The sequence below is a fragment of the Dipodomys ordii genome, unplaced genomic scaffold (assembly GCF_000151885.1).
Source record: "Dipodomys ordii isolate 6190 unplaced genomic scaffold, Dord_2.0 Scaffold46, whole genome shotgun sequence".
NCBI lineage: Eukaryota > Metazoa > Chordata > Mammalia > Rodentia > Heteromyidae > Dipodomys > Dipodomys ordii.
The window spans coordinates 13,823,787-13,846,548 of NW_012267262.1; the positions used below are offsets into that span (position 1 = coordinate 13,823,787).

General features: G+C 45.5%; 1 protein-coding gene across 1 annotated transcript in view; it reads left to right on the forward strand.

The window, feature by feature from the left end:
• The window catches only part of Prr5l (proline rich 5 like), a 76,577-nt gene that overhangs the window by 34,795 nt on the left and 19,020 nt on the right, over positions 1-22,762 (forward strand). Inside the window, exons 4-6 of the mRNA XM_013019526.1 lie at positions 4,379-4,427; positions 16,612-16,669; positions 21,975-22,066. Coding sequence (XP_012874980.1) covers positions 4,379-4,427; positions 16,612-16,669; positions 21,975-22,066 — 199 coding nt within the window. The remainder of the gene's footprint in view (positions 1-4,378; positions 4,428-16,611; positions 16,670-21,974; positions 22,067-22,762) is intronic.

Genomic DNA, 22,762 nt, shown 5'->3' on the forward strand with positions numbered 1-22,762 from the left:
GATTCTCTCCCTCCCCTGCTCCAGCCACTCCTGACTCTGTGCCTGGGCTGGGGACTCCCTTTTTTTTTCTCAGCCTTTGGACCACTCCATAGTAACCTTAGCAGGGACTCCTGTTAGAATCTTTAAGGGTTTTGAATAGGACTTTATTCACATGGTTTAAAAATATTGAAGTCTATAAGAAAGTGGAAGATTTCCTTTTCCTATATCCCAGAGGCCTAGCTCCTATCCTTTGCTCTTCAAGTTGAGTATTGTAATAGCCGTTGCTTATTGGGTATCTCTCCTCTCCCCTCCCCTCCCCTCCCTTCCCTTCTCCCCACCCTCCCCTTCTACCCTTCCTCTTTCCTCCCTATGTTCCTTTCCTCCTCTCCCCTTTTGTTTTCTTTGATCCCTCCTTTTCAGTGAAAAACTGTTATTCATATGCAGTGACCCTATCTCATAACATGCTCAGATAGAAACAAGACAAGGTTTTCCCATTCAGGGCAACAGAATCCTCCTCCTCTTCCTCTTCCTTCTCCTCCTCCTCTTCCTCTTTCTCCTCCTCCTCTTCCTTCCTCCTCCTTCTTCCTCCTCCTCCTTCCCTTCCTTCCTCCTCCTCTTCCTCCTCCTTCTTCTTTCTCCCTCTCTCCCTCCCCCCCACTCTCTCTCTCAGCAGGATTAGGTTTGAGCTCAGTACTTGGCAGATGCTCTACACCATTTGAGACAGCCTCAGCCTAATAAAATCTTGACTTAAGTGATCAGATAGGTCTTTCTATTCAAATAACTCTACATAGCAATGCCTAACTGGGTATGGTGGTGTATGACATAATCCCAGCATTCAAAAGACTGAGACATAATGATCTTAAGTTGGGTGCCAGTCTGGGCTACACAGAGATTTCAAGATTAGCCTGGACTAAAAACAAAGGAGGCAACAATGCTTGATAAAAAATGTACTCATTACCTTGCTCATGTGATTGTAACCCCTCTGTACAATATTTTCACAATAAAAAGCTTATTTTAAACAAACAAACAAAAACCATAACTGTGTTATACAGAAAAGAAAAGGGCAAAAAAAAAAGAAAAAAGAAAGAAAAGGGCCAGTGGAGATCAGAATTGAGGGAAGGACAAATAAGTGGTTCTGTTATATCTGGTCATAATCCATCACACTAAAAGCAACTAAAGCAGGTTCTGACTTCTGTGTCTAGTTCTCCTCACTAAGAACTATTCATTCTGTTTCAGTTTTTATTTTTGTTTTGTCAGTCATGAGGCTTGAACTCGGCCTGGGTGTTGTCCCTGATCTCTTTTGCTCAAAGCTAGTGCTCTACCACTTTGAGCTACAGCACCACTTCTGGTTTTCTAGTAGTTAATTGGAGATAAGAGTCTTGAGGATGTTCCTGCCCAGGCTGGCTTTGAACTCAGCCTCCTGAGTAAAGGCTGGATTACCAGCATGAGCCACCACCCTACTCATTTTTATCTGTCACCATCTTGTCACTCTGATCTGCTTGTTTCTAGCCTCAGAGTCCTTTTGCTAAGTCTTTGTGACAGTAGTGGCTTCAAGTCTGCTCTTAGCTTTTGATCCTTTAGCACCTGATTCTGCCAAATGCTTTGCCTTCCTGTCACCATGCGTGGCTTACTGTAGCCCTTGCCTGCGAGGTGAGGGGGCTGCACTTACCTCACTGTGGGTTATGTTTTCTGTCCTCATAGCAGTTGCAGAAAACTTCTTGGATCCTCCTGCTGGGCAGCATCATAACACTCCCTGGGTACCACTACAGGTATCCCAGGGTGATCGCCATATCCAGCCTCAACTCATGATGATTGCAGAGGTTTAGATCCCACTTCCTTGTCTCTCTAGGAAATGGCTCTCCTTTTTAATCTTGATGGGCTCGCCTTCCCATTGATCTTCTTTCTCTTTCCTATTCTCCTGCAGCATCTTCATGAACATGGGGTTTCTCAGCCTGGGTTCCTCAGAGCACCCATACCACAGCATGTTATTTGATCTCAGAACTATGGTTAGCTGCCCAGCATTGCGCGTCCCCAGGATATCCTCAGGAAGTTCTGCCCTAAGGAGCCCTTACCAGGCCTCTTAAATTTCTCTCACAAGCTCAGCTTCTTCATTTGTGCTCTGGAGATTTCCCAGTGGCCACAGAGGAGGTAGGCGTTAGGAGAACTGTGTTTCTCCCATGGCCAGAGGCAGCCTCCATCCATTTGCGTCTGTCCACCGGGCTTGTTTTCTGTTCTGAAGATGCTTCTGTCTCTGACCTTGAATTTGTTGACCCAAAGCCAGAACTTTGAGTCAATGAATGACCCACACTCAGTCCAATAACCTTTCTTTTTGGTGGTAATAGGGTTTGAACTCAGAGCTTTATACTTTCTAGAAAGTCTCTTGTTTGAGCCATGCCTCCAAATCTTTATTCACGCGGATTATTTTTGAGACAACGTCTTGTTCTTTCCCATTCTAGTTTAGACCATAATCCCGCCATTTATGCTTCTTCTGTAGATATGGTAGTGGTTGTTTGCTCATGGCTCTGTCCAGCATTTGGGTGAGATGGGGCCTCTGTGAACTTCTTGCCTGAGCTAGCCTGGCCCGTGATCTTTTCAGCCTCATGAGTATCTAGAATTACAAATGTGACCCCCCCTCCCCCAATGCCAGACTTAGCCCATTGACTTTTGATGGAGACCTGCCTGCCCTTGTCGAGGAGAATTCTGGTAGGTTTTCATTAAAAGGAATCTCAAAACAAAGCATAGACCACTGGATGTATTTTAAGTTGTAGGAAAAGGGAGGTATTTTATTGATTCACACCTTCAGCTTTCTAGGGCTCTTTCTGGAAGTTAGAATGCGAATGTTTCTGTCTTCTGGCTCAGCATTCTTGATCTGTATTCCATACAGAGTAGCTTTCTCATCAGTACTGGCTCCCTAGCCTTCAGTGGGATTGTGGGCATGTTTGGGGGAGGTAATCCAATGAAGGCTGTGAAAAGTTTGAGTATTCTCCTTAATAGCCGCAGCCAGTGGGAGGAGCGAATGAGATCATGAGAAGCCATCGAGAGTTCACTCCCTGGGGAGCTGACTGGTTCTCAGGAGCCAGTTATTCTTGTTTTTAGCTTCCTCTACTGGTCTGAGTCAAATTAAACAGCGGCAGTAATGACCCCATTATTTGTCATAGGGAGAAGAAATCTGGTGCCAAACTCTTATTTATTTTTCATTTTAATTTTTCTTAGCACTTAAAACTCTTTGAAATTATCTTGAGCCAGGCATCAGAGGCTCATGCCTATAATCTTAGCTACTCAGAAGGCTAAGATCAGGAGGATTGCGGTTTGAAGCCAGTCATAAAAGTTCATGAGATTCTATCACCAAACTAACCAGCAAAAAACAGGGCTGGAGGCATGGATCAAGTGGGCAAGCAAGCCCAACAAACAAGCTCCGGGACCAATAAACACAAACAAGAAATTGCCTTGTGTCAAGCTGGTCCCTTCAAGAACAGAACTCTGAAAGCAGAAATATTGTTAATCTTCTCCCTTGTTCTCCCACTGATAGGGAGATGTGTAGCATGTAGAGATTTGCTAAGTCGATGTCTGTCATTGGACACATAGACTCTCTACTCTCGGGTAGTCCCCTTTGAAGACTACGTCTGCCTGTTCACAGTGAGTGGTCAAGTGGAGTTTCAGGTCTGAGTGTCTGTGTGATTTAGAGAAGGGACAAAGGTATGGAATAAAATGTTCAGTTTGCTTAAAATCTGGGTTTGAGTCATGACTCTGTCATTACTTAGTTGTAAAACTTCTCTGAGCCTTAATTTCTTGATCTGTACAGGATGAATAATAATTTTACCCTTAGACCCTTCCCCATCTCATTCCCCTCCTGACTTACTTTAAATCCTTGGTTGAATAATGTGTGAAAATTGCTTTTTAATGTATAAGATGCTTTGCAAATGGGAAGAACTTCAAAATAAATTTCTATCCTTTGCATTAAAAAAATTACTTTGGTAAGCTATCTTTGCCGTCATTATTATCCTTTTGCCCGGTGGAACACAGTGTGTTTAAACACAAAATTTCCAATAAAAATGCCATACTTTGCATTTTTTGGTTTTTATTGCCTCCTTCTTCTTCCTTCCTCTTCTCTTTCTTCTCCTTTTTCTTCTTCACACAAAGCCAGTCTTGGTCAATTCTGTTAGCACTAGGAGTTCCAGCATTTGCCTTCTAAGCACAAAATGAGGAACAGCTCTTTCTCTAGGATCTCCATCCCTGAGATGACACTGGGCAGGGGTGTTAGCAGGATGTAGGAGGGTGCACACCCTCTTTAGGTCTGGCCTCCCCATGCTGCTGGTGAGCGCCTGTCAGCACCCATGGGGAACTTGTCACCACAACCCCTGGCCACCAAGGGCTGCCTGACATATTTCTCTCTCCCTAGGCGACTGCTGAAGAGTGAACTAGGATCATTCATCTCAGACTATTTCCAGGTAAGCTGTGTGGGTCTAAGCATCCATTGTTATCATGTGGAGGTTGGGGCACAGGTACCCAAGGGGCTGGAGATGTGGACACCTGGATGTTCCTCTAACACTTGCTGTAGTGCTGAGTAGGCTGCAAGGGTCCCTAGAAGAATGTGGCCCCTGGGGTTAGAGAGGCAACTGTCATGGCTTTTGGTTTCAAGACCCCTTTATATTCTTAAATATTATTGCTTCTCTGAGTTATATCTCTTTTCACCTTATTAGAAATGAAGTTGCACCAGGCACTGATGACTCACTCCTGTAATCCTAGCTACTCAGGAGGCTGAGATCTGAGGATAGCAGTTCAAAGCCAGCCTGTGCAGGAAAGTCCGTCAGACTCTTTTTTTTTAATTATTATTTTTATATTTTGGGGGCGGAGTCCAGTCATGGGGCCTGAACTCTGGGCCTGGGCGCTGTCCCTCAGTTCTTCAGCTCAAGGCTAACGCTCTACCACTTGAGCCACAGTGTCACTTCTGGCTTTTTCTTTTTGCTTATGTGGTGCTGAGGAATCGAACCCAGGGCCTCAGGCATGCAAGGCAAGCGCTGTACCACTGAGCCACCTTCCCAGCCCCGTCCGTAAGACTCTTATCTCCAATAAACCACCAGAAAACCAGAAGTGGTGCTGTGGCTCAAGTGGTAGAGTGCTAGCTCTTTTGCTGAAGAGCTCAGGGACAGTGCCCAAGCCTAGAGTTCAAGCCCCATGACTGACAAAAAAAAAAAGAGAAAGAAAAAGAAATGAAGTCGTAGCAATTGGTGGTAGGGCTACTGATGTTTTGCGTGTATTCTAAGCACAAAGGACTTGGTAACGGGCTACTAATGCATCTGGACAGATGAACCGATCCTGATGTCAACCTAAGCTCTGGTCACCATTGCGTATAAATACGTGTTTCATAAGAAATATAAATTCCTCACTTAAGTTTTCAGGTTTTAGAACCATAGCTACCATCTTTGAACATCATACATGTTTGTTGATGGCTTTTTATGCATATAAATGCAGTGATCTATGGCTTAAAATGTTTGTTTTTATGGCAATGTTTGTTATTCTAGCCAATTGGTATTTCTAGGAAAATGGAGCATGTAATTGTTCTTTATGTTCAGGAACTGTCCCTTGCTAAACCTCAGTCACTGATTTGTCCTAAGATGACTTGTAAAAACTAAAATGCAGTGATTCGGGGCTGGGAAGATGGCTCAGTGGTAGAATGCTTGCCTTGCATGCATGAGGCCCTCATAAGCACCACATAAGCAAAAAGAAAAAAGCTGGAAGTGGTGCTGTGGCTCAAGTGGTAGAGCGCTAGCCTTGAGCTGAAGAGCTGAGGGACAGCGCCCAGGCCCTGCGTTCAGGCCCCATGACTGGACCCCCCCCCCAAAAAAAATAATAAAATGCAGTGATTCAAGAGGAGCTGAAATTCCAAAAGGAAAGTTAAGAAGTTGAAGCTTCAAAATTCACTTAAATGTTAAACCTATTAATGGTAATAAAGCTAGTACTTTTATGAAAAAAAATAGCTGTGAGAATAAAGGATGATAACAAGACTAGAACTGTCTTATGTGTGTGCAAATCTCTCTGGCTGCTTCCTGGGGTAGCTGGCCAGCCTGTCTGCTTTATGTTCTGTCTGTGACACCATCCTACATTATATATTTTGGGACAGTGTCACTGCACAGGCTAGGAATGGCAAAAACAGCTCTCTTGGTATTACTGTGGAACTAGTTTTGGCCATGTGGATTTCTTGAAAAGACTGGGGATCTCCCCTGGCCACCCAGATCATGCTTGTTGCCATGAGTGCGTTTCCTCCCAGCCTTGTGTATGGTATATGATTGGGCTACTTTTACATACTCTGGAACCAAGTTATTCGTTCTTACAGAGCTTCCTAGTCTGTTCTGTTGAAGGATTGGATCTTCCCTCTAGCCTGTAGCTATGGTTACAGGACCACTGAGTTCAAGGTTCCTGGTCCATGTGTAGGAGTTACTAATCCTGACTTTCCTGACTCTAACAAAGGTGCGTGGGCAGGTGTTGGAGGACAGTGAGTAACTGACTGGCACTTCAACAAAGACAGGACCATGCTTTTTATTAGTCTGTTGAGTATGAAAGCTGCTTCAGTTTCCTCATCTGTAACTTTAGAATAAAAATGCTGTTTACCTTTATAAGGTTAGAAGGTATGGTTTACATGAGATAAGCCAGGTGAAGAACTCAGCACTAGTGTGCAAGACAGTGGAGGGTGGTTTGTGATCAAGGTTATGGGCCTTCAAGACAAGGAATCTGGATTCAGCGTCTGATTCTCTATGATGGGGATGATAGGACCTAACTGTGTATAGGTCGTTAGTGCAAGGGACTAGCAGGGGCTAAGCTAAGAAAAAGTAATAGGGTTTATTAAATTTAGGTGGGTTCCTATGTGTTATTCAAAAATGTCACCCAGCCCCCTTAATGGGGAAGTCACATAAAAATACATGATCTTGGTTTCAGTTAGGTTGTACTATTTTTTTTTATTTATTTTGTATTATCATTAAGTAGTTGTACAAAGGGGATTCAATTCAGCAGTTATATTATTTTATGGCCAAGTAGAGCATACTTTTAAGACAGTTTAAAGAGATTTTTTTGGTTTTAAAAACATAAATACTCTTGTATTATTATTTTTTTCCAAATTTTCCTCCCAAGTTTCAGGAAGCGTAAACCTTTATGAATACTTTAGAAGAATGGTAACTGTCAGTTACACACACACACACACACACACACACACACACACACACACACACACACACGGAAATAAAAGAAAATAAAAATTGAAAAGCTGCCCTCAAGCTGGGACCCTGGGATTCAGTGGGGTCAGATGTCTTAGCTTCTTGGAAGAAAGCTCTTATTCAGGGAGAAGAAACCTGAAGACTAAGAGAGAGATAATTAGTCACAAATAAAGATCAGGCTGACTCAAAGGTCAGCCTTGGGCTTGGCCTTCTCTCCTCCTCTGCCTTCTTGGTTGATTGATTTTTAAACCCAGCTACAGAGAAACACTTTTTCAATCAGGCCTTGAGACCCCCCCCCCCCCGGGCTGCCTTTCTTGATGACATTTGAAAGACACTGGGTTTGGTGTGGTTTCAATCAGGTTTTAAAATGTCAGCTGTCTGTTGGGGGCTAGGACAGTAGGAAGGGTGTGTTTGGGTGGGGACCCATTTCTATGGGAGGCCCTTGAGGTTTTCAGGGGCTGTTCATACTGTGTACAAAGCATGCCAGAGAACTTAAAAACTAATAACCACATCTGGCCTCTTATCAGAGGGGAAATCAGAGAAGCTGTTTGGTGATTATGACTCTTTTTATGAGGGTATAGTGTGGGGAATCTGGGGTTTTCTGTATTTAAGGTTCTAGATTGGAAAGAAGGCTCTTCTAGACAGTTTTGTAAAATATTGATTTTAGAATCATATAGGCACATGTTCTGTTCTTGCTGTTGCTTTGAACTAGTTGATTTCCTAGTCTGTGAAGAATACCAAGTAGATGTTCAGTTAACAGTCTTGGGAGTGCAGGAAAAATTGTTTACCACTGAAACTTGGATTGATTTTAGGTGACCCACACAAGGCATTAAATAGCATTAGGGGTCATGGAGACTTTTCTTTCTTTCTTTCTTTTTTTGGTAAGTTGTGGGGCCTGAACTCAGGACCTGGTCACTGTCCCTGAGCTCTTTTTGCTCAAGGCTAGTTTTCTCTTGCCTTGAGCCACAGTACCACTTCAGGTTTTCTGGTTGGAGACCTCTCATGGAGAGCCGGGAGCCGGTGGCTCACGCCTGTAATCCTAGCCACTAAGGATACTAAGATCTGAGGATCATGGTTCAAAGCCAGCCTGGGAAGGAAAGCCCAAGAGGTTCTTATCTCCAATAAACCGCCAGAAAACCAAAAGTGGTGCTCAAGTGGTAGAGTGCTAGCCTTGAGCTGAAGAACTTAGGGACCAGTGCCCAGGCCCAGAGGTCAAGCTCCATGACTGATGAAAAAAAAAAAAAAAAAAAAGAGTATCATGGACTTTCTTGCCTGGGATGGCTTTGAATCTTGATGCTCAGATCTCAGCCTCCTGAGTAGCTAGGATTACAGGTGTGAGCCACCAGCGCCCTACCAGACTTTACCTTTTTAAACTATGTTTTAAGTCCTTATGGTTATGCCAGAGAAGGTCTTGGGCAGTGTGCCATCGTGTCTCCTCTTTTCCAGGACTTAACACTCTTGTTCAAAGAAGAAGAATCAGGCTGAACTTAGTAAGTTCAACTAAAGTACATGGCCTAGTTAAGGCTCTGTGTGTGTGTATGTGTGTGTGTGCCAGTCCTGGGACTTGAACTCAGGGCCTGGATGCTCTCCTTTAGGTTCTTCACTCAAGGCTGGCACTCTGCCACTTGAGTCATAACTCCACTTCTGGCTTTTTGATGATTAGTTGGAGATAAGAGTCTCACAGACTTTTCTGCCTGGGTTGTCTTTGAACTGTGATTGTCAGCCCTCAGCCTCCTCAGTAGTTAGGATTATAGGTGTGAGCCACTGGCTCCTGGCTTTAGTTAGGATTTTGTAGTGTTACTTTGCTTGTATTGAATTGATTCTTCAGTGTTATATGAAGTCCCCACTATTCTCTTTTTTAAACATGGTGGCATTGATTTAAGAAACACAGCATGAAAAGAAGAATAATAGAGTAGGTGGGCTGGGCTATGGCTCTGACTGTGCAAGTGGCTCAAGAGAGACTTGTCAAGCAAGTTCAATGTGGGGGCACTTTCCTACGTAGACCAAATCGCCCTGAGTGGAGGGAGACCTAGCTCATAGGGGCAGGCTTAGCTTCACATCCAGCTACTAGGTATAGGTTTTTTGTTTTAAATCCAAATCAGGCTCCAGAAAAGAAGGTAGGAGGAAGGAGTGGGTGCATGAGCAGCAGAACTGAAAACTGGGCAGGGGGGTCCCCACAACTGTGGCTGAGGTGGCTTGGGACAGGGGAGAATGAGCTTTGAAAGGGTGAGCAGTGGCTACCACCAGGCACCTGTATGCGGCTGTGAGGTCCGTCCCTTCCCAGGATCCCCCCTTCCCAATCAGAGCAGAGCTGTCTTTGTGGCTCTGCTCGCGCAAGGGAGTGTTTTCTTTTTATTACAGCTTTGAAAGAAAGCCCTGCAGAAAGAGTATCTTCAGTGAGGAATAATCAGAATGACCCCAGGTTAGGCGGGGGAAGCAGGTGGGACACGTGCTTATCTCCTGTCTGCACACACGGAAAACAGGCTGTTTGATCCACAGAAGCCTAGGGAGATTTCCCAGAGACACTGGCCGGAAAAACCTCTGACATTTCCACTACTGAACTTTTTCTTCTTCTCCTCTCTCTGTCTGTTTTGAATTGTGCCTGGAAGGAAAATTGGAAACTCTATATCCTAGTGGCAGCTCTAGGGTATAATTGGTTCCATATAACGTTTGAAACTGAGGATATGAAATGTTTGCCATTTTTTAATAGCCTAGGTAGGCATCTTGGTGGCTCAGGGGATGGGGGGTTGCAGATGGAGGAGTTACTGAACGCTTGGCCAATTCAGCATCTGCAGCCTATATTAAAGGCTTTCCCCAGCCTAGAAAGTTCAGTCTTGGCCAGGTGCCAATAGCTACTCAGGAGGCTGAGATCTGAGGATCATGGTTCAAAGCTAGCCTGGGCAGGAAAATCTGTGAGACTTTTTTATGTCCAATAAACTACCAGCAAACCAGAAGTGGCACTGTAGCTCAAGTGGTAGAGTGCTAGCCTTGAGCTGAAGTGCTGAAGGACAATGCCCAGGCCTGGAGTTCAAGCCCCATGACCAACAAAAACAAAACAAGAAAGGTCCAGTCTTTTTTTGTTTTTGTTTTTATTTTTTCAGAGCCAGAGTTTTGCTTGATACAGAAAGTTGAGCTAGAATCAATGACTGAGTCAGTCTGAGGGAGAAGAGAAACAGCTATAGTAGTCGGTAGTGTTTATAGATATGTGTGTATGTATATATACACATGCGTATATGTATATATGTGCATATGTGTATTTTCCCAGTTGCCGATATGTGTACCTGTGCATAGGTGTATATGTGTATACATGTGTACATGTGTTCATATATTTGTGTATATGTGTGAATACACACGTGTGCATGCATATGTGTGTGTGTGCGTAGTGCATCCATTCGCTCCTCATCTTCTCCAGAGTCCACAAAGTGGATTTATCATGGCAGGACCATGAAGGGCTTTTGGCATGTGGCAGATGGCAGAAAAAGAGAGCTTTGCGAAATACCCTGGTACCCTTGAAGTTTATCACTGAAGACAAGTGCAGGTGGATAGGTGAATCTACACCAGGGGACTGATAAATAAGCCCAGAAGGAATAAATACACATTGTAGGAACAAGATAGGCATGATAAAGGACAAATGGGGTGGAGAGAAGGCATTCGTGAAAACAGCTTTGATTTACAGCCCCGAACTGAATAGGGGAGAGAAGTTTCAGCTCTTGCTTGCTCAGCCTGGGATGGCTGATCTTTAACTAGGTACGACTGCAAACCAGGAGAGAGAACTAAAGAAGTAGACAGCAAGGAGTGAAGAAATTCCAAAAGTGCCCCGCTTTGAAGGTGACCTTGGGGCCGGTATTATTCAAACTCCGAACATTCATAGCAGGGTTCTCTCAGAGGACAAGGGCTGGGGATTAGGGGTTATGTCACTAGAGTTGCATTGTGGGTTTGACCAGTTCTTGGGGTGGGGGGGGAGAGGCATAGTGAAGTCTGTGAAGAACAGAGTGACCACACTGATAGGAGAGAGTGGGAGGAGCTAACTAGGGGTGCAGGGAGTACCCCCCCCATGGTTGTGGCTGCTCCCTGGATGGCTGTCCACCAGCTGGTGCTTGTCTTTTAGCAGCTTTTCTGGGCTTAGTCTCCTCGGTAGTTACTGTGAAATTATGTGTATACTTTGGTGAATTTCTCCCCCCCGCCCCACTACTTTATGGAACTAGAGTGAAAAATGGATCTTGAGTAACCACTGGCCTTCATATATTTGAGATACCGATGAAAATCAACAGGCCTGCTGAAAGAGCCATTCCTTAGCCCCATTGGACTCAGGTTGATGCACAGTCAATTGTGAAAGGAAGGAATCTATAGGTGTACAATGCTGAAGATTTATCACTGAAGATGAGCTCTGAGGAGTGGGGGTCTGCCTAGGAAACTCACAACCCTTTTTAACTGTATGGGACCAGAATTCCTCCTGCATTATGTAATTGTATTGTTTCTCATGAGAATATAGTTTCAGAGACAATTATGTATGCTATTGGGTGATTTCTTGTAGACAGGCACAGTGTGTCAAGAGCTATGTTTAGAGCAGAGAGAGGAGGCATAGTAGTAGATGCTGGGGATGTGGTGTTAAAATAAGCAGAAGTGTTTGATCAATCAATAGACAGGGAATGTCAAGGCTGTGTTGGAAATTGTGTGTGTGTGTGTGTGTATGTGTGTTGGGGGCCAGTCGTGAGGCTTGAACTCTGGGCCTGGATGCTATCCCTGAGCTCTTCCTCTCTAGGCAAGTGCTCTACCACTTGAACCACAGCACCGCTTCCAGTTTTCTGGTGGTCAATTGGACATAAGAGTCTCACAGACTTTCCTGCCTGGGATGGCTTTGAACTGCAATCCTCAGATCTCAGCCTCCTGAGTAGCTAGGATGACAAGCACAAGCCACCCGCACCCAGCTGTGTTGGAAATTTTTGTTCAATATGGAAGGCAAAACTCTGTGTGTGTGTGTGTGTGTGTGCACGCGCACGCACGCATGCGTGCACGTGTATGCGTGCTCACATATCAACACTGGTACTTGAATTCAGGACCTGGGCACTCTCCCTTAGCTTTTTAAATTCATCTTCACTTCTGGCTTTTTGCTGGTTAATTGAAGATCAGAGTCTCATGGGCTTTCTTGCTCTTCCTGTCTTTGAACTTCCATCCTTAGAGCTCAGGCTCCGAGTAGCTAGGATAACAGGTGCAAACCACTAATGTCTGGCAAGAAACTTTTCTGAAGGCTTTTCAAGATTTATTAAAAGGGCGAAAATGGTAAAGTGTTAATGTACTTACATGCCGGGCACTGTTCTAAGTCAGTGGTTCTCAAGGTGTGGTCCCTGGGTTCCAATGTTCATCATCATCCCAATCTTAGGCTACAGGAAGGCAGATTCCCAGGCCTTGCCCACTCACAGGGAACAAAGAGGAGCCTGGGTAATTCTACGCACGCTCAAGTCTGAGAACACTAACTTACTGGGCTAACTCCTTTCTTCCTTCTAATGGCCAAGAAACGGATTGTGTTATGATGAGCTCCTTTCTACAGGCTCCGAACCTTCTGTCTCTTAGATCTTCAGAAAAGCTGGAGCAAAGAGCCACCCAGGCCATGGGAGCCATCCTTGAAATGTTAAAATGTCTTCAAGGTTTCCTTTGAAAAAGTGAAGCCCTAGGGGAGAAAGAGTTTCAGGATTTGTGTTTTTGAGTGTCTAGCCAATAAGACACATACTGATTTTTTTTGCTTCCTTATAAAAATCATTTTAAAAGTGCAAATCTACTTTTTAAATTATTACTGTCATGGTGCTGAAGGGAGAATTCACATCGGTGCTATTTTTGATCTTTGCTACTTTGCCATCTAGGGATTTTTTTCCTGCTCTCTTCATACGTGCCCACACTGAGACTGGTTTATTAAGAGTTCCCTGGGTCTGCAGGGTGAATTGTGTTGATGAGGCCATTTTATTGCTTGAGTAGGAAAGGCATCTAGGTTCACAGGAAATGCAGGCATTGTTAGAGTTGGTGGCTGGCCTTTGAGTCACAGGAAAAACATGGAGGTAGTCAGTGATTCCATCATGGAGTTCTTGCCAATAACAGGAACCTTTGAAGACATCGATACCACCAGAAACGGGTGTCCAGGGTGGATGCTGGCTAACTAACCTAAATTCTCAATAGGCAGAGTGGCATAGCCAACAGATCCCTTTTGGGAATGGGATCCTCTAAGATCCACCCTTGCTAAACACTGGAATGTGGATGGTGGAAAGGAAGGTGCTGGAAAAGTGCTTTCAAAGAGGTGGAAGTTGGGCAGTTGGGGATAGGGCTGGGCAGCAGAAACAATCCACGTGGATGGAAACCTTCTGGTAGAACCTTGTTCTGTGGCCTGGATGCTGCCAAGCTCTGTCCCATGTCTGAGCCTGATACGGACCTCATCTCTTCCTCCTGGCAAGCACACCAGACGCTCCTCCAGGGCAGGGCAGCCTGATGTTAAATGTACACCAGGCCTTCTCCCAGGTAGACCTGGATTCCAGTCCTTGCTAGGATGCTTACAAGCTATGTGTCCTCAGGCTTGTTACTTAGCCTCTCTGAATCTGTTTTCTTAGTAGTAATATGGGAATCACGGTGCCTACTTCATAAGTAAAGTATAATACTAAGTGAGATGACCTTCAAGGGCTTGGTATACAGTGAGCAGTCCACCACTAACAGCTTAGTATTTTTATAGTAAGTGGTGGTGGTGATGCAGGGAAAGGTGAGAAAGGAGATAGGCTTGGAGTTTAGACTAACTCAGATAGCATATTTCTGGCTGAGTGATTCTCTGGGCCTCCCTCAGTTCCTTCATCTGTAAGGGAAGACTAGGTTCATGGAAAGGGCAAAATGAGATAATACATGAAAAAGGTGTACTCCTGGCCTGCCCAAGCCAAAGCAGTAAGCAGCTATAGAAGCATTAAATCTTGGTATTCAGAGTTCGTACTCAGTGTGGAAAGTTGCTGCTGGAAAATAGAATTAGCTATATTCATTTTTCCTTTCCCCAAGTTGTTCCTCCTCCTCTTCCTCCTCTTTCTCCTCTTCCCCTTCCTTTTCCCCTTCCTCCTCCTTTTTTTCCTCCTCCTCCTCCTCCTCTTCCTCCTCCTCCCCTTCTCCCACCTTCTCCTCCTCCTTCTCTTCTTTCTTGTTCTCCTCTTCCAACACCTCATCGTCTTCTTCTGGAGATTAGATTCCAGGTTTTGGCTAACTGGATAAGTGCTCTACCACTTGAACTGGGAGGAGTCCCCCAGTCCTTTTGCTTTTTTTTTCTTTTTTAGGTAGTCTTGTTTTCACCTGGGTTGGCCTCAAATCATGATCCTCCTACCTCCACCTCTCAGGTAGCTGGGATTATAGGCATGTTGCACTATACCTGGCTCCCTAGTATTCTTAGTTACTTCTGTGTTTTTTTTTTCTTCTAGGTCCCTCTCACCAGGTTGAAAGATGCCTCCTGATGAGGTGTATAAATCCCACCCCTCAAATCTGCTCCCCCTTTTCTCTACTCACCTCCACTGCCTCACACCCACCAATGAGCTAGGATGCACTGGGTCTGCTCTTCCCATGAAAGCTATGTGGCTGGGATCTCTCTCCCTAGATGTGGCTGCTTGCATTTCTTCTTAACTGAGCCTCATATTTCTGTTTACAGCCCATTTTCCTGTGTCTGAGGGGGAAAAAAATGTCAGCTCTCTTTTCACTTCCAGATCCCTCTGCCACTTCATTAAAGTGCAATTTCATCCGTGTCCAAGGTCACTGTGGTAAGGGGGAAGATGCATGAAGTGCACCAGGCCCTTGGCCAAGCCCCAGGTCGTTTCCTCGGTGGCCGCTATCAGATTTCACTGTCATTGGCTGGAAGCCTTGGGGTGGGGAGCAGGAGAGAGTCAGGCAGGAGAAAAGCAGGGTCTTCAGCTCTGCCACCCCACAGCTGGGAACATCCATGGAGAACATTGTGGAGGCGGACATTTGCCAGGGATGGGGACAAGCAGAGGGGATAGCCTGGGAGAACAGATACTTCTAGAGGTGTCTTTCTCCTCCCTCTTTCCCTCCCTCTTTCCTTCCTTGCCTTCTTTCTTTCTTCTCCTTTCTTTCTCCTTCCTTTCTTCCTTCTTTTCTCCCTCCTTTGTTCCCTCTCTCCCTCCTTCTTGTGTATCAAAACCCTTGTACCTGTATAGTCTATGTGACTGTAGGTATCCAAGAAAGGGTCACTGTGTCACTAGCAAATGTGCCGATGCTGCCAGGCCAGGCCAAGGACAGCTGCCATCGTGTCCCTGGTCAAAATAATGCAGACACATGCCCAACCTGACCTCCTCCTGTACCATGACTAGGTCCCACAATGCCACCCTGTCACCGCTCAGGAGTACAGTGACATTGTGGTGGCATGGGAAGGGGAGTCTGGGTGCAGCCCAGGTAACCATGGTGTAAACATCAGGTGCCTGAAAACTCCCGGGGAGGGGGCTGGAGGCAGGACTCCAAGGAAAGGAAGCTCTGTCCTCCTAGGACCTGCCTCCCCGCCTCCCCAGACTTTATGTGTAAAGCACAACTTCAAAGATAGACATGGTGGTAAATGAAGACAGGAACTGAAGGGTGTTAAACTCCACGTGCAGAGCCCAGGTTCCCGAGGAACATGAGAGCACAGGCCTTCGCTACTCTGACAAGAAAGGTGTGGAGGGAGACTAACCATCACTGATCTCCAATCTTCTGTGACTCAGGGGGGCTGCTCTATGTCTTAGGGACCAGATGTACCCCCTCTGAGGGAGGGATGGAGGTCTAGGCAAGAGAATAGCTCAGAAGGCACCAAAGGAGGAGGGGAAAGAGCAAAGTTTCTAGACCCAGCTCTGCCCACCATGCGTGGGACTCTTCACTGCCATGAGTAGACAAAGAAACAGTACCAATCTGATAGGACTGAATTCAGTGAGATGAAGGAGTTACAGCTCTGGCAGGTGCGGGACACCACCCACCCACCTACTGCTAGCTGAAGGGTTGAGAGGACTTAGCTTGATTTCACACCCTCGCCGAGGAACGCATGCTGCTACTGCTGTTTAAGATTTTATAAAGTCTCTTTCATGTGAGTGTGAGAGATCCCAAATTTATCTTTAAAAAAAAAATCCCTACATTACCTTCCATTACCTCCAGAGCCCCTTTGAGGCCTCAGGGACACTGGGTATCAACAACAAATGGATCCTGACAAACCCGTGTTTTGTCCCTTCCCTAGTGACATGACATGTGACATTTGGTCGTTGGCCAAGGGGTAGCAGTCAGTGTTCTCTCAAGACCTTGGCCTTCCAAAAGAACAAAGGAACCGCTTCAGCTTGTGGGGGGCAGGAGACCGCACACCCGTGCCTAGAACTCTGCACTCTTGCCACTTGAAAGTGGAGGAGTTGCTCAACTCCTGTGTTCTTTTGTTCTCTTTTGGCAGAACCAGCTTCTGGCGAAGGGGCTGTTCTTTGTGGAAGAGAAGGTCAAGCTGTGTGAAGGCAAGTACCCTATTACAACCCCCCCCCTCCTCCCAACATGGATTGTGGATCTGGGCCTCTCTCTCTCTCTGTGACTCAGCCTCTCCATGACTCAGCCTTTGATGTCTGGACCGTTGAGACAGTTCTGTCCTAAAGTGCGAGGTGCCAGCCAATGAGTCAGCCCAGTCCACTTTGTCCCAACCATTAAGTCAGCCGCTCAGGGCAAGGCCATGCATGACAGAGCTGTACATGGAAAAATGAAGAAGTTGGATTGGGGTAGGTTTCTTGGAGACCTCTGGGAAGGGATTTCCATGGTACTTCCTGGTGGTCTCCTTGGAAGGGGTTCATTATGGAGTAGATCCTGCTATGTCTTTCTCTGTGATCAGCTCCAGGCTATTTTCTGTGGGTTTTCCTCCTACTTACTGGGCTCCTCATGGAGGGGACATTTGGACATGCTGGCCCCCACTCCATGGGGTCTGATTGGATAAAGGGAAGTTTCCATCTATGCTAAGGTTCTGGAATCTAACTGACCAGCTAGAAAGAAGCTGGTTGCCAATAGGAGATGGTTGCAAAGGCAAGCACTGGCCAACTTGACAGCTCTACCAAGGGCTACTCTTGGTGACTGCCAACATAGAACATGATCAGAGCATGACAGCTACTTCCTGGGTGACTTGGCAAGCTAGTAGCTTCCCTGGTGGTTATCATTTTTAAAGTGACAACATGGAGTGAGGTCCTATGGAGCATGTAAGTCACATGGTTAATGGGATATCACCTCTGGCACACAGTAGGTCTACATGCTGGGGCCTGGATTTATTTTATTTTTCTCTAGTCTTCCCTTTCTTCTTCCTCTTTGTTCTAGTCATTCTCAGGCAGTGTCTAGGAAAGAAGGAGGACATTGGAGAAGGAACATGAGAAACAGATGCTGGAAAGTTCTAGTGTTTGGCATATAGCAAGTACCACCCCTACCCATCCTCCCCCACTCCCAGGCTTATGGAAGAACCAGGGCAAGAAGTTAACCTCTGCCTATCTGAGATCGCATTGAGCTGTGGTTTCCTTCCCCCTACAGCAACTCTGTGCTGTGACTTCTTATGCCTGAGGTTTTATGTCACAAGTTCTTACTATTTAGCCCCAACTGACCCTTAAACGGAGGATTCTCCTGAGTGATGGGATTACAGCTTCGTGCTGTGATTTTTTTCAAGTTTATAAATGCCTGTTAAACCAAATTATTTTTTTCGAATTATAAAAAAGTGAATGACACAAAATGTTTAATTTTAGCCATATCACAGTTCAGTGGTGTTTACAGGTTTCCCATTTTTACATAGCAAAGCTCCAGGATTTTTTTTTAACCTTACAAAACTTACTAGATGTTTCCCTTTGCCCTCTCTTATAGCCCCTGATAACAACTATTATGTTTTGTTTCCATAAATTTGACTATTCTAGGAGTCTCATGTGCATGGATCACATAGCCTCTGTTGTCCCTCCATGGCTGGCTTATCTCATTTAATGTGATGTTGTCAAAGTTCATCCATGTAGGATTCCCCTCTATTTTTTTTAAGGCTGAACAATATTTCAGTGTATGAGTACCCAATGTTTCTTCATCCACTTATGTACCAAGGGAGACCTTACTTTTAAGTGACTTGCTTAGATGAAGGACATTTGCATTTTGGAGTTGGGTTGGTACACAGGTGTGCAGGAAGGTACAGTACAAGAAGCATTTTCCCTAGCTACATTTGGGGGGGGGGCACTTGGAAAACTAGCTGTATGACAAAAAAAAATCTTGGTTAAGACTGGAGATTCACATGCTCTGCAGAGGGGAAGCTAGACTTCTCTCACTCAGTCTTCAATTGAGCAACATACATAGTGAAGACTTAGAAACAGCCAGGCAGGGTGAGCAATGGTTACCTAAAATTGTTTGATGTGAGGCTCACAGACATCAAATGTCTGTGTCAATGTATTGGATTCTATGTGTTTTATATGTTCGTGCTTGCTGTGTATATAAAGCCCTGCTTGGTGACAGAGAAGAAAGGACAGGTGGACTTTTATGTCCAGTTGTCATAGTCTTGTGGGCAGAAGACATCATGTTATTTGAGAGTTTAATGACCTTCATCTTGACCTACAGGAAATTCCTTGTACCTTCTTACGTATTTCTGGTGACCTCAACTCCTGAGGTACATCACAAGGCAGACATCTATCATCTTCCATGTAAACCTCTTTCCTTTTTGCAGGGAGCTAAGTCCCTGACTCATGGGGCCATTTTTTCTGGGAGTGAAATTATCTGCTTCCTTTACCTCTTTCTTCCCTGAGGAGTGCCACTTTGTGTGAACCTCAGTTTCCCTGATACTCATTTTGAGAGCCCTTTTTTTTGGGGGGGGGTCCAGTCGTGCAGCCTGAACTCTGGGTCTGGGCACTGTCCCTCAGCTCTTCAGCTCAAGGCTAGCACTCTACCACTTGAGCTACAGCACCGCTTCTGGTTTTTTTCTTTTTGCTTATGTGGTGCTGAGGAATCGAACCCAGGGCCTCAGGCATGCAAGGCAAGCGCTCTACCTACTCCCTTGAGAGCCCTTTCTAAACCTCCATTATTCTCTGAAGTTTGCCCTCAGCAATTGGCTCAGCTTCCCAGCAGGAGGCAGTCACTGACTTGGTCACACTCTATGGGCTACCGGGCTCCCCTGTGGTAGATCTCCATCTTGGCACTGAAGCCAGCCAGGCCCAAGCAGGGCCTTCTCCTACCTTCTTATGTCTTCAGGGTCTCTGCTGGTCTTTGTTGTGGATGGTTTAAGGTAAGAACCATCAACAAGGCAACTGAACTTTGTCCCTTCTGGGGTATGTCCTTTAGTTGTTGGGGTTCACTTTGGATTTAGGAACTAGGGTGACCTAACATTACAGTCTGTTGGACTTTCCCGCCACTCTGCCCCTTTTGGTGAAGGGGAACCTAGCATGTAAACCTCTACTCTTTCTATGTGCCATTCATTCATCTGGTGGATCTTAAAAATTAATTGATAGCTGGTGCTGGTGGCTCACACCTATAATCCTAGCTGTTCAGGAGGCTGAGATCTGAGGATCATGGTTTGAAGTCAGCCTGGGCAGGAAAAGTCCATGAGACTCTTATCTCCAATTAATGACTGAAAAGCCTAAAATGGAGCTCTGGTTCAAGTATAATGCCAGACTTGAGCAAAAAGCTAAAGGACGGTGCCTAGGCCCTGAGTTCAAACTCTAGTATTGGCATGCCCATGTGTGTGCACACACACATTCTCTCATACACACACACTCTCTCTCCCCCCCTCTCTCATACACACACACACACACACACACACACACACTTGATTAATTGATGTGTCGGGGGCTCTACTAAATACCAGAAAGGGACTGTCAAGGAGGATCCACTGGGGCCTGTGCATCACCGCTATTCTAGTGGAGGAGGCAAGGGAGTAAAGGAAGCCATTGAGTAAGTAAGGAGAGCAGAGGGATCTGAGGATCTGCACTGTTCCCTGTATTTTACACACACACACACACACACACACACAGAGTTTGTAAGCTCATGGGCCTGTTAGCAACTGTTTACACCCTTTTCCTCTTCTGTACTCTTATTATCCTTGAAATTAATAGATGGGGGACGCTAACTGAATCAAGATCCGTTCGGTGGAATGGGCAGTGTTTTTGCCAAACACGTCTCTTGGTGTCTTAATCTTGGCTGACCTAGTTTCTCTGCCTAGGATGAGCAAAGGCAGCGCCCTGCCAGCTCGGATATCTGGGTCATTAACCAGCAGCCGCCCAGCAGGCTCCCCCCAGCCTGCAGGCTCTCTCCCCCGGCCTGCAGCAGGCTCCCTGCTCCTTTCCCCTCGAAGGCTTCCTCTCACAACCCTCTGCTGTGCAGGGCGACTTGTGTCTTCTTAGCTAGTAAGTGGTGCTTGGCCAGAGCCCCGGCTGAGTCCTGGGGATGAGGAGGCATGAATCAGGTGGGTCCTGTGTTTTGGAGGTGACCTCTTCAGAGCACAATCCCCTCCCAGCTACCATAAAGCAGTGGGTGGAGGTGACAGTTTTCAGATCTGTGTATCTCTGACAGCTCAAACCCTGAAGGGCACTGAATTAGTGGCTAAGAGAGAAAAGAGCAGAGCATAACTGTGTACATGATCTTCCTGGATTGGGGTGGTAAAGAGAGAAAGTTCTGGAATCCTAGCTCTGCCTTCAAGCAGTATGACTTTGGACCAATTACTAGGCTTCCTGAGCCTATCAAATAGGCTAGCAGTCACCTGGTGGGATGTCTCGTTTGTAAATTAACTCACTTTCTGAGACTGTTATAAACATTTGTGTGGTGATAACATTTTTGTGTGTGTGTGTGTGTAATTTTTTAGTTTCAGCTCCCTTTTTGGGGGGATGGTGGTTGGGAGGTAGAAAGGTATATTTGCCTATTTCTAGACCAGTCTTTTTTCCATTGCGATCAGAAAATCTCCAAGATTGGACATCTGATAAAGGGGTTAGTTTTGGTTGCAGTTTGGGATGGCTTAAAGTTCAGGAGCTGGTGGGCTCTGGGTTTGGTCTCCGATAAGGGCTTCATGGTGGATTGTATCACAGAGGTTGGCTACGTGTATAAGAGAGGAGCATGGCAAAGCTGGCAGCCAGACAGGTGTCAGGAGTCAGGTTCCCTCTTCTAATAGCCCCTCTCCAGGGAATTAACTCTTCCTCTCTTCCCCCAATGACCTTCCACTAGATCCCCATCCCTTAAAGTTATCATCACCTCTAAATATTAACACACTGGGGACACCACTGAGAGACAACCCACTCAAATGTGGGCCTCACATAGTTGTGCATTTTACTGCAGTAACTCTTGTTGGTCTAGTGTCTGTGGTGAAGGGAGTTGTGATGCGGTGTGAATCCTAGTGAAACTAAGTATATTTCTGCCCAGAGAATTTCTGGTGGTTTTAGCCAGGAACAAAGACACTGCACCACCACTACTACGCTGCTTTTACAGCTCCTGGCTTCCTGTTTTTCTTCTCTTTTTCTTTTTACCAGTCCTGGGGCTTGAACTCAGGGCCTGGGCACTGTTCCTGAGCTTCTTTTTTGCTCAAGGCTAGCACTCTACCACTTGAGCCACAGCGCCACTTGTGCCTTTTTCTGTTTATGTGGTACTGAGGAATCGAACCCAGGGATTCATGCATGCTAGGTAAGCATTCTTCGACTAAGCTACATTCTCAGTCCCTGGCTTCACATAGGCCATTTTACATTTGAGATGGAGCTGTCTGGTGGCCTCTCCCTCAAGTAAAAAATGACAAATTCTTCTCTTTCTCTCTCCCCGTCCATCTTCTTGCCCCCTCCCCGCCTTGTGTAGGTGAAAATCGCATTGAGGTGCTGGCCGAAGTCTGGGACCACTTCTTCACTGAGACCCTCCCAACCCTGCAGGCAATATTTTACCCCGTTCAGGTCAGTGGACTCCGTGTCTGTTTCCTTTAACCTTGACAAGCTGAGGCCTCCTTCCTAACGGAGGAGAGATGGGGCCTCTAGTCCATGAGGGACCATGAAGGGCTCTGGAGGGCTCTCTGTTCTATATTAAGCTCCTAAATTTCAAACAGAAATGAGAGTCTGAATAACTAGCAATTTTAAGCTCTGGTTACTTGCTTGGTTTTCAGTATGTTTTTATATTCTTGGAGTGGTTTGGTTTGATTCTTTCTTACTTTTCTGAAGTAGAGAAGACTGAGAGGGAAACTTTGCTTTCTCTCTCCTCACCCCCAACCTTTCTTTTCCTCCAAGTTTTGGAAACATAATTAAAAATATTTATTAGTGTATATTAATTGTACAAAATAATGGGTTTTGTGCTGATATTTTCATGCATGCATCACATATGCTTTGGTCATACTCAACCTTCTTCATTGCTCTCTTTTGTCTCTCTCCCCTTCATCACTGTTTTCTTTAAACACTGTGTGTGTGTGTGTGTGTGTGTGTGTGTGTGTGTGTGTGTGTACTACTGGGATATAAAGTTGGGGCCTTGAACTTGTTTGGCAGGTGTTCTACCACTTGAGCCAGGTTCCCAACCCCTTTTTTGCTTTAGCTATTTTTCAAGTACTATTTTATAGTTCCTAATTATCCTATTTAGCATGCATCAACATGCCTGGCTTATTG